This window comes from Bubalus kerabau, chromosome 8 (genome assembly GCF_029407905.1).
Source record: "Bubalus kerabau isolate K-KA32 ecotype Philippines breed swamp buffalo chromosome 8, PCC_UOA_SB_1v2, whole genome shotgun sequence".
Lineage (NCBI taxonomy): Eukaryota > Metazoa > Chordata > Mammalia > Artiodactyla > Bovidae > Bubalus > Bubalus kerabau.
The window spans coordinates 85,090,535-85,103,015 of NC_073631.1; the positions used below are offsets into that span (position 1 = coordinate 85,090,535).

Below are 12,481 nucleotides of genomic sequence, written 5' to 3' on the forward strand. Positions count from 1 at the left end.
TCTTGTCTCTCTTTCCAGTGCCCTTTGCTGCCTGGACAGCCCACAAGGATTCACTTTTCACTTATTACTCATCTGACTGACTCTGGGTTATAGTGGAAAAGAGAAGAAAAGCTGATGGAAAAATGACACTGAAGGAAGAGAGAAAAATAACAGAGCAATGCATTTAAGTAACTATGTCCTTTTCATTCAAGATGTCCAGGCATTGATTTGCATCTCTGACCTTTAGGAGGCAGGAGCTAGAAATTGTAGGAGTATCTCTTCCCACTGGAATAATCCACCCCTTGCAGGTGTACTGAAATTAGGTGAAATTCAGAATATTCTGTTGATCCTCAGTTTTCTTTCTTATTCTCTAGTTTAAAAAAATGCTGGCAAGGGAATAAGGTTACAATTTATCTAGAATCAGTACCAAGTATCAACAGCTAACCTCTCTCTTTGGAAGAAAGAGTCCTTCGTATCATGGGGGTTTTAAAGCTAGTGATAAGACAAAAAGCTGTTTTCCAAAACCAGCCATCTTGAAAGTGCTTTTAAAAATTTAGAGAGTTGTCTTTAATATAAGTAATCAGAAATGTTTTCAATCATTTTTCTGCTACTTACATATAATGGTTTTATATTTAAAAGAAGTGGAAACCTTGAAATAACAATAATATGGCCATTTACAGATGTGCTAAAGAAAATAATACAAGCATAGGGTAAACCAGGAAAGAATTTATCAAATAATAGTCAGTTTCCACCATAATCGGCTCACATTGTATAACTAGGAAGAACAAGAAAATAATAGCTAGAAAGGAAAATGAATCTTACCAAAATGTAATGACAATTTCTCACAACCTCGTCTATAAATTTGATTACAATTTTGGACCAGCTCAAGATATGATGGATCAACATAATAAATGACATGTGATCCCAGAACCAAGCTTCACCTAGTAATTTACTTTATTAGAAACACACTTCACCTACCAAAAAAAAAAAAAAAAAAAAGGAAGGAAGGGAATAAAGAAGAATATAAAAGCAAGCTTGAAAATATATTTAGAGCAACTGTTATTTCCCAAGTAAAACTTTGGTTACAAAATACAAATTTATTTAAAAGTTTTATAAGCTGGATTTTCTTTCAGTGTTCAAATTCAGATCATTACTCACCTTTTTGCACACTGTTTCTTCAGGTCTGATCCTTTTATATTTGCATTTTATTTCCCAACTTAATTTTCTACTCAATCAAGCATTTAAAAAAGTAACAGTTTATATGAAATCATAATGCAACTGAAAAGTGGAGTTTTTCAATATTTATAAACATGTTAGTTAACCTGTAATTTTAGTAAACAATGAAGGTGAAAAAAGAAAGATGCTTCAACTGTTGGACTAAATGCTGTTTACATAGCAAAAATGGTCAAGGAAAGAATACCTTCTTTCAATGACCTACAGAACAAGTACTATAGATTTTATACACAGGAAATATATTGCATTCAAATTTTCTTTCATAATCATTCATATTTGACATGTCTCAACAACCTCTCTCCATATTCTCGAGATATGAATCCAAAAGCTTTCAATTCTTAAGCACTAAAATAAATAAATAATACCTGAATAGTATATAGAGAAAGTTTCACTAAATCTTCTTAAAAATAGAAAAGAAAATTTAGTTTCAAAACCAGATTTCATGTGTTTCTTGTTCAGTATTATTGTGAACATTATTGTATAGTATTATTACTATACTGACAAGTTTTACTTTAAGGGACAAAATTGGCTTTGCGATTTAAACTACTGCTCAAGCAACACAGTGAACTTCAATTTTAAAATATTTTAAATATAATAAAAATTGAGTTCATCTGATAAAATATATAAAGCTAACATCAACTTTAGTCTAAGTGGAATATTGCATGAAGCATTTAAGGCTAGTTGGAAATACACAGTACAAATTCAGTTTTGTTGAGCTCCCCACTTATAAAAAGCATCCAGCACCACTCTGTAATCAGAAAGAACAATCCTTAATTAATTTGCATTTTTTCTAATAGACTATTTTCGTGGAGGAGGAAATGGCAACCCACTTCAGCATTCTTGCCGGGAGAATCCCATGGACAGAGGAGCCTGGCGAGCTACAGTCCACAGGGTTGCAAAGAGTTGACACGACTGAAGCAACTTAGTGACAGACTATTACCTATAACAGTACTCTGAAAAAGTATTATTAATTAAATCCAAATGATAATAATTACATATCTTCAAAATATGTAAATTTGTTTAAGTGAATATATCAGTTTCCCAAAAAATAGGCATTCATACCTACAAAAAAATGACTTTTTAAATGTATATGAGGGGTATGCTTGGCACCCATAAGACAGGGTTAGGTTAGCCTCAAAGTTTAATTTTTATAGAAGGGGCATGGAAAGCAGGCTCCATGGACTAAGAACAATCTGCAAGCATGTTATTTACAGGGTCCTCTCTCCCTAGGTCACCTCCATTTCATATTAGCTTGAGTATGTTCTAGGTAAGCATACTGTTCTTTAAGCATCATTAACATACTTCTGGGAACAAGGGAGGGTATAAACAAACCCACTACAAAATTGTTTTGATAGTATAATATCAAAATATTTGTGTGTCTGGAAACTTCATAAGAAAAAAACACACACCGAAATACCATTAAGCCAAAAGCACCCAGTTAGCCACACTCACTCCCCTTCTAAGCTCTTAGCACACTCACAGGCCGTGGTCTCAGACAACTGCATTCACTTTCTAACGTGCCACTTCCAAACACTTTAAGTTGTCCAAATCTATCTTGGGGAAAAAAAGACCCATTTTACTGGTAAGGAAAACTACAAAAGCTTTTGATATGCTGTTAAATACGGCTTTCCCACTCTTCGCGTACTTTATCCATGTCCACTGGGAGTGCACACAGGAGCCCCTTCATCCTGCTGTCTCTGCTTCCCAGCAAACTCTTAGATCTGCCTGATACATATTTTTATCTAATTCGCCTCATCTGTTGTTTTTATTAACAACAAATTTAATAGCCTCAGTCCTGTAATATTTGCAGAAGTCAGTCTATACAAACACAGCCAAGCCTGGACCTTCAGGCCTACACATCAAGATGGCAAGCTAGCCAAGGGTCCTCTGGGGACAGCGGTGCCAGAAGTGGGTTGGACACCATGACCCGTCTGCATGAGATGAGGAAAAAAAAGAAAGAAAAAAAACCAAGAGGTGTGTAATACTGATAAACTAATCTGTCACTCAGAAGCTCAGGTCTGCAAAAAAGATGCAGTAAACACTGAATGGCCACGAGAGGTAGGAATGTGTCTTCATTTTTAAATGCTATTTAAACTCATGGTTCAGAACCTGCTTAACTGTTTAGTCTGAATTGATTTGAAAATCGTCTAAAGGTAAAATCCATCCTATACTTCCAAGGTTTAGTAAGCTTGCTAGAGATAACTATCAAAAATCCCACTTGATTTCCCCAAAACTTCATGAATGAACCAAGTTTCTTGATCTCGAGATACTAGGCAAAGAGTTTGTTCTTAAGTACTAGACTGCTTAATTGCTGGCTTGGGAAGGTAAGGCCTTGGGGGGAAGGCACGTAGGAACAATATCTCTTCCAGGTAGCCCTTGGCACTCCCCAGAGCTGGATCTTGACCAGCAACACAGAGAAGTCTCCTCGTCCCCTCCAGTGGAAGCATCTAGAAATGTGATTCCAGAGATGAATGAAAAAACCTGAAGAACTGTTTCATGGAATCTTTCTGAAAGGAAAATATCATTGAAAACGAGTGATTTGCTTTTCCAACTCAAAGCCATGTAGGAACAGAACTCAGACCAGAAGGAAAAATAAAAGGACAAAAATAATTATTATTTCAGTATGTATTTGAGAAGGAACACTCACAAACATTTGTATCATCAACTGAAACTGCTTCACACCTGGTGAATAGGGAAAAGATGATATTGAAATCAAAAGCAGAAAAATAAACCATCTCTTTCTGATTATGAGTCACTGAAAAGCAAGGAAAATTGTTTTCACATTCTTGTCCTTATTGTTAGAAGTAGTGGTTTGAGTCAGTATTATTATCTGTGCTATAACAATTAAAAGGAAATAATTTCAAATCTGGATATCATCTTTCTTTTTATAGCTATAGATATCAGTTCAATTAGGTTTTCTGATTTTTGTGATATGCATATGGGACAGGATGCTATCTTTCTTTTCTTTTGAATATTACTGTTTCAGTTTCCAAAAAATAGTGTTTCAGTTTCTGAACTAAAAATGTACAAACCATTTTTAGTACAGAAAATTTTACAACCTTCAGAATAATTGCTTTTATAATTTACTAGTTGGACATAAGTATCTGAGTTTTTATAAAATAATTTATGAGAAATGAAATCCTCAGAAAAAAATTGGCTATTTTGATGCAACTGTTTAGTAGGTATCCATAACAAATAATTAACGTATATAGTTTCTGGACACACGTAAAAGCCTTTAAAAATCATTTGAAGTACATACAAAATCCAGAGTGCTGTAGTAAGAACAACCAATATGAAATTCTGACAAATTAGAAGTTTAAGTCTGATATCTGTAAAGTATATGCCATTTCCTATTTTTCAGTATGTTCTTGAAACTTTTAAAAATATACACATCAGCAATTAATTCCGATAAACAATATCAAATAACAAATTAGAAGTATCTCTTCTGTTTGTTTTAACCAAGCTTTCTTTTCCCAACTAAGGGAAATATATACAAAAGGAAATGTTTCATATTGGGTACTGAAACACAGTAATTTTGCACAGTATTAAGATCATACTATGATCTACAGAAGTGAGAACATGCTTGCCAATCAACAAGTTTTATTTAGCAGGACAAGACAGTTATCTATTTTAACAAGTATGTATTTATTTCCACATGGCACCATTACTTTAGGTATATTTCACACACCTGCTTGCTCATCAGTGACCACTGAAATGGGTATTAACAGTATATAAAATCAGTCTTTACATATTTTTTTCTGACAAATATATGCCCAGAGACGTCACTCTATTTATGTCTGTATAACAAAAACCAACTGGAAAGTTTTAAAAAATACTGTTCTGTTCAAGCAGTTATCTACCGCTTTTAAAATAGTGTGAACCTGTGGAAACATGGTATTATATATCTGACATTTTCCTTGTAAAATGCATTATGAAGCATGCTGGTATTAATAAACCATGTGCCTTCAGACCTCTAAAGTGCTTTGCTATAATTCTGTTGAAAATACAGTAAGATGGTATATTTCCTTCCATGCTATTAACATACAGCAAACAAATTTTAGGTCATCACCTCACCAGCCTGTCTTGATTGGAAAGTGTGCAAAAATATGAAAAGGAAAAAAGAAAAAAACTTTTAGGAGTTCATAAATATTCGTAACCATATTCTGATTTATGAGTTAACAGCTCATAAGTAAGCAGAGATGAAACTCGGAAAAATTTTGGTCAAAAATACATTACAAAAAAACCCAGAAAGCAACCACATATATTCCCTTTTTCCTCACCCCACCCCCATCACAGTCAGAAAAATCACCCTTCTTTTGCAGCAGGGCACTCTCATCCCTCTCGTCCCTTCCGTTATTGGAAGGCAAATGAAAATACAACGACCCTTTCCTCTTCTGATTTACCTCAGGACGCAAACATTTACACACAAACAGAAACTACCGATTTCACAGAAAGCACCAAAACAGAAAAGAGCAAGACTCACTGACCCATTTGGAAGACAAAGACGACAGAACGGGAAAGCTCTAAAAATCAGCTTGTGAGGCCTCTGAGAGATATTCTTCTGGCATTTCATCACAGCAGCCCCAGACCAGTTCACCTCCCTGGATACAGGGAGGAGGCACTAAATAGAGCTGTTTATTAAAGCTGTTGTGTGGATTGCATTAGGAGGCGCGGGCAGACCACCTGGACCTTTCAGACTGTGGCAGTGTTTAATTTGCAGCTTGCCCCTCTGCAGCGGCCAAGACCACTACATACATCTCCCAGGCTCGATCACACACTATCTGGGTTGGGAGTAAAGGCACGTGCATTTATGTATTTATATTTTCCATACAGCAAGGGAGAGAGAGCGAGAAAGAGCGACAGAAGACAGTCCAAATCAAGATATTTAACAGAAAATTGTTAACTACTACCGAGAAAACATACTACTTTATTCTCTTCTCACTTTCTTTCAGAGATTACTATCTCTCAACAGAAAATAAATTCTAAAATATATATATTTTTAAACATTCAGGCCAAAGGATAAATTCAATTTGTTCTCTGCTTTTTTTTTTTTTTGGTGGTTGTATTAGTTTGGGTTTGTAAGCATTGCATTGAAGTTTGAAGCTGAGCTCTCCTGGCTAGATTTTAATGGGTGCCTTTTCCCTTTCGCACTTTCAGCGCTACGCTGGCAGGTAGCTGAAGATACAGATAGAAAGATGGTACTGTAAATATGAATTATGTGAATCATATGGTGAGATCCTTGTGGAAAAAAGGGGAGTTGAGAAATGGCTGACTCCATACCTGACCAATTACAGCTTGCATGGTCCCCGTGTCCTGCTGGGCTGAGAGATCGCAATCCATCATATGTTGTCTTTGAAAAGGAGAATGGGGGTTTCTGGCATGCATCTGTCAATCAACTTCTGTACTCACAACCATCACCAAAAGCAAAGGGGTGGGGGGGAGTCAAGCTGCTTCACCAAATAGGATGAAAATGTCATGTGACCTCCGGCAGACACACACACACACACACACACACACACACACACACATACACACATTCACTACCTCCATAGAGCGTAAGAATTTTCTGTAGATATGAAATGACATTGACAAATATCCAATACCAAGTAAATAAAGTGAGACAAACAGCTATTCACCAAACACAAAACATTGGCTGTAATCTTCTATTAAAGATTTAACAAACCTAAGAGGATTTTTTTAATGCTCTGGAAACCTATGTTTTAAAACAAAAACAAAATTAACTATTTCATGTGCTAATTGAGACTTTGTTATCTATACTACCATATGATTTTTTTTTCAATAATTCCTTACCCTATATCTCTTAACTTATCCCTAATGATTTTATCTTCAGATTCTCAAAGCGGTCTTTTGATACTATTCAGTAATCTCTACAGTTTTATATAATGTCACCTTTATGGAAAAGGGTGGGTTGTTAACCATCGAATAACACAGATACCTTGCTATTTGTTGACTGAAAATGTATATACACTATCACCAGTGTAAACTGTGATGACCATGCCTATAAAATATTCCAAGTGTGTAGAAAGTAGCTGTTCATCCTTAAAAGGTTAGGAAATTATTTACTTGCAAGTCATCTAAACTGGTAAAACATACAAGTAGTGATAAATATTTTAAGTAGTGACAAAAAATTAAATGAAAACTCATTTTCATTTAATTTAAGCTATTTGATTCCACACACCCTAGGATAAGATTATTGATGTATTATGAGTCAGCTGTTGTAAGAGCGACCTAGAAGTTATTTAACCCTTTCAGGATTAAGATCAGAACCTGATTTTCAAGACAATCTGACAGATACTGCAAAATTGCTCTTTGAATATCCAAAAGCATAAATAGTATCCATTGATTTGGTGGCTTTGTGGAGTTAACATTTGCATTTGGCTACTTTTTAAACTTAAGTTCATTAGTTGGTGTACTCTAACTTTTCAAAAAATTTTACAGAAATACTTTGTATTATTAAAATGGGTATATATTTTCAAGGTTCAAATCTAACGTTAAGCTTGAAAGGTAGAGGAGTATTGAGAAATGCTTAACAACAGAATACATATTATTATGTATATTATAACATTGTATTGTATCGTTGCTTGAAAATTAAATAAAATGAACTTCAAGTAAGGAAAGAGAAAAAAAAAAACAACTTGCGACATATTTAAAGAAAGCTTTAGGAGGGAAGAACTAAGGATTGAAATCTCATGGACTTCTAATTAAGAGTTGCCCCACAATATAAAGATTTACACACACACACACACACACACCCTTAAATGTGCATCCCCAAAGGAAAAAGAAATTGCACCAACTGGGTAGCCCTCCTAGGAACTGACGACAAGGAAGGTTCTCCTAGACAAGATTAAAATGCACAGACCGCCGCTGACACCCTTCTCTGCCCGCGGAGACACGGACACACCCGGGTATTTGTGCAGTCACCCCAGATCAGACGCCGCTCGCGCGCGGGTCGCCACCTCCGGCTGCGCAGGGGAGGCGGGGACAGCGCCCCCCACCCCCGCGCCCGGAAATCAGGGCGGGGGGCGCCGTGAGACCCGCGAAGGCTGCGCCAAACTTGCCCAAAGCCTGCGGGCTCGCAGAAGCCAGGTGGGGTGCGGCCGCTCCTGGCGTCGCCTTCATGGGACAGGAGAACAGAGACACACCGACAGGCAAACAGGGAGCGTGGCGGGCCTGGAAAGTTGCAGAGAACCGTCTGAGCCAAGTGGGGGATGGGCTGCCGCCCCCACCTCTGCAACGCAGCCGGTGTCCTCTCGTTGCCACCTCCCTGCAGGCTCAACCTTCCCCTAGGATGGAAACTTCCTGGACAGTTTGGCTGGACTTGGGGTGGGGGACAGGCTACTGAGGCCAAAGACTCCCTTTGAAGCTCTGGGTTGGCGTAGAGACAATTGTTTGCTTAACGCTCCGGACCTTCTGACCTGTGTTAATTACCGTAATTACTCTCCATCGCGGAGGGAGCTCTGAGCCAGGCAGACACTTGACATTGTGTTCACTAAGGCCACAACAACTCAGTGAGGCAGGGACAGTCATTCCCATTTTACAGATGAGCACAAAAAGACATAGCTCCTCAAGATTAACAGCGACGTGATTTAAACCTGCGCTAAATCCAAAGATGGAGCTTTTCATATGAAATCAGAGGGTGGGGTTACCTTCAAAATGAGGGTTACCATATGTACAGTACAGACTCATTCAACAAATATTTATGGAACCTGTGCTATCTGTCACGTGCTGTGTTTAGTGCTGGAGATATGGCAAAACGTAGTTCCTCAGGGGTCTTACATTCTAGTGTTAGTACAGAAACTTGTCAGATAATCACAGGAATTTTAAATTATTCTGAGAGTGATGGAAGACAGCAAAACCGTATTAGCAAAACCTGTATCAAAAACATTGACCTAGTCGTGGGTGTATAGGTTGAGCAAAGGGGAATTAAGCAATTAACTTGAAATAAAGTAAAATTGAAAAAAATTTCAGGGAAAGGGAGAAAGGGCATGATGGAGTAAACATTCTCTGTAGAAGAAATGTGCAAAAGGTGTTGGAGGATTGTGGCTTATTGGAGGAGATTTAAGCAGACTTTCTACCTTGATTGGATCGCAGACTGGAAGGGAAAGGAAAACTGGAAGCAAAGAACAGAAGCACTTAGGGTCTCTTAGGTATGGAAGATTCTTTACCCAAGCCAGGAGCACTGTGAAGGCACTGAGACTATTTTAGCAATGTCTCACACTTTAATTTTGAAAGATGTCTCTGGCAATAGTGTGGAAAGTTAGGGCTGGGGCTGGCATAATAAAAGTGGATTTGGTGAGACTAGTTAGATGTAGGGCGGCGGTGCTGGTGTTGCAGGGAACTACATGATTTCAAGATGAGAGGTGAAATTCACAGAACTTGATGACTGACTGATGGTGGAACTTGAAGGAACAAGAGATGTCTTTCTGGATTGCACAAATGTACAGTGGGTGATGCCATTTGCTGAGCTAGGGAATCAGAAGGAAAAGCAGGTTGGAGAAGGACGGTAAGGATTATACTTCTAGTTTTAAGTTGTTTTTTTTGTTTTGTTTTGTTTTTTCTGGCTTTGCCATGAAGCATGTGGGTCTTAGTTCTCGGAGTAGGGGTTGAACCTGTGCCCCCTGCGTTGGGAGCGTGGAGTCCTAACCATTTGACCACAAGGGAAGGTCCCTGAATCATAATTTTAGTTTGAGATTTATTTTCACTGCAATCTTCAGGTTAAGAATGATTATCCCCTTTTTCTGATGATAAGTTTAGGAATTTGAGAGATGACACTACTTGACCATGGTCAGGCAGCAGAAGGGAAGGTTCATCTGGGGGAAATCCAGGTTCTTGACATCTGCATTAGACTGCTTTGGAATGAGTTGGTGGGTCTGGGTTGCCCAGCAGATTAAAATTTTCCTACCAGGAAACCAAGGTAAAATTGATAACTAGAACTGTTCTTAAGAGTTCCCACAAGGACAAGTCTCCAGATGACACGAAAGGCATCTTTGGTATAAAAGATTGGTTGAGATGCTAGACCTTGCTCAAATAAAAACTGGAGGACAGAGCTTCAGGCCTAGCATGGCAAGGAAAGAAGAATGTAAAAATAAAAAAGCCAGTTTTGAGTTATTCAATTAAAAGCTTCTGTTAATGTTTAGTCACCAAGTCCTGTCGAACTCTTTTTCAACCCCATGGACTGTAGTTGGCCAGGCTCCTCTGTACATGGGATATCCCAGGGAAAAATACTAGAGTGGGTTTTCATTTCCTTCTCCAAGGACCCTCCTAACCCAGGAATCAAACCTGTGTCCCCTGCATTGCAGGCAGATTCTTTGCCACTGAGCCACCTGGGAAGCCCCAACAGCTTCTATTTAGCATCACCAGTAAGATTTCCTGTTAGGTCCTTGAAAAGGTCAGTTTTCATTCCAATCCCTAAGAAAGGTAATACCAAGAATGTTCAAACTACTGCACAATTGCACTCATCTCACACACTAACAAAGTAATGCTCAAAATTCTCCAAGCTAGGCTTCAACATTATATGAACCAAGAACTTCCAGATATTCAAGCTGGATTTAGAAAAGGTGGAGGAACCAGAGATCAAATTGTCAACATCCACTGGATCATAGAAAAAGCAAGATAATTCCAGAAAAACATCCACTTCTGCTTCATTGACTACGCTAAAGCCTTTGACTGTGTGGATCACAGCAAACTGGAAAATTCTTAAAGAGATGAGAATACCAGACCAGCTTACCTGTCTCCTGAGAAATCTGTGTGCAGGTCAAGAAGTAACGGTTAGAACCGGACATGGAACAACAGACTGGTTCTGTTGGGAAAGGAGTACATTAAGGCTATATATTGTCACCCTGCTTATTTAACTTATATGCAGAGTGTGAAATGCCAGCCTGGATGAAGCACAAGCTAGAATCAAGACTGCTGGGAGAAATATCAATAACTTCAGATAGGGCTTCCCTCATAGCTCAGTAGGTAAAGAATCTACCTGTAATGCAGGAGATCTGGGTTCGATTCCTGGGTTGGGAAGATCCCCTGGAGAAGGAAATGGCAACCCACTCCAGTATTCTTGCCTGGAGAATCCCATGGACAAGAGGGCCTGGCAGGCTACAGTCCACAGGGTCGCAATAGTCAGACATGACTTAGCGACTAAACCACCACCACCACCACATGCAGGTGACACCACCCTTATGGCAGAAAGCAAAAAGAAACTGGGGAAACTCTTGATGAAAGTGAAAGAGGAGAGTGAAAAAGCTGGCTTAAAACTCAACATTCAGAAAACTAAGATCATGGCATCCGGTCCTATCACTTTATGGCAAATAGATGGGGAAACAATGGAAACAGTGACAGACTTTATTTTCTTGGGCTCCAAAATCACTACAAATGGTGACTGCAGCCATGAAATTATAAGACGCTTGCTCCTTGGAAGAAAAGCCATGACCAACCTAAGCAACATATTAAAAAGCACAGACATTACTTTGCCAACAAAGGTCCGAATAGTCATAGCTATGGTTTTTCCAGTAGTCATGTATGGATGTGAGGGCTGGACCATAAAGAAGGCTGAGTGCCAAAGAATTGATGCTTTTGAACTGTGGTGTTGGAGAAGACTCTTGAGAGTCCCTTGACTGCAAGGAGATCAAACCAGTCAATCTTACAGGAAATCAGTCCTGAATATTCATTGGAAGGACTCATGCTGAAGCTGAAGCTCCAATACTTTGGCTATCTGATGCAAAGAACTGACTCCTTAGAAAAGACCCTGATGCTGGGAAAGACTGAAGGCAGGAGGATAAGGGGATGTCAGAGGATGAGATAATTGGATGGCATCACTGACTCGAAGGACATGAGTTTGAACAAGCTCTAGGAATTGGTGATGGACAGGGAAGCCTGGCGTCCTGCAGTCCACAGAGTCACAAAGAGTCAGACATGACTAAGCTACTGAAGTGAACTGAACTGAACTGGGAGGTACTCTGGGTAATACAGAGACTTGAATAACATCTGCTTCTTGACATTCAAAGATTCTTAATTTAGCAGGTAACACACACATATGTAAATGACTTAAATACAGCACAAATTGCTGTTTAAAAAATAAACTAAATGCATAAGGAAGTTTATCTCTGGGGGTTGTTTGATTCTATTTGGTGGAAGATTCTTACAGTTTTAGCTGCCATAACATAAAGGTTTGGGTCAGAATCTCCTCCAGCCATTACCTCTGACTGGTCTTCAGAAAGTGGCCACTCCTCTGTGTTTTGAGTTTCTCATCTCG

The 12,481-nt window shown here is 38.6% G+C and overlaps 1 protein-coding gene across 1 annotated transcript in view; it reads right to left on the minus strand.

Annotated features, from left to right (window-relative positions):
• The window catches only part of POU6F2 (POU class 6 homeobox 2), a 501,377-nt gene extending 494,780 nt beyond the window's left edge, over positions 1-6,597 (minus strand). Inside the window, exon 1 of the mRNA XM_055590763.1 lies at positions 6,493-6,597. Coding sequence (XP_055446738.1) covers positions 6,493-6,597 — 105 coding nt within the window. The remainder of the gene's footprint in view (positions 1-6,492) is intronic.
• Positions 6,598-12,481: the final 5,884 nt, after the last annotated feature.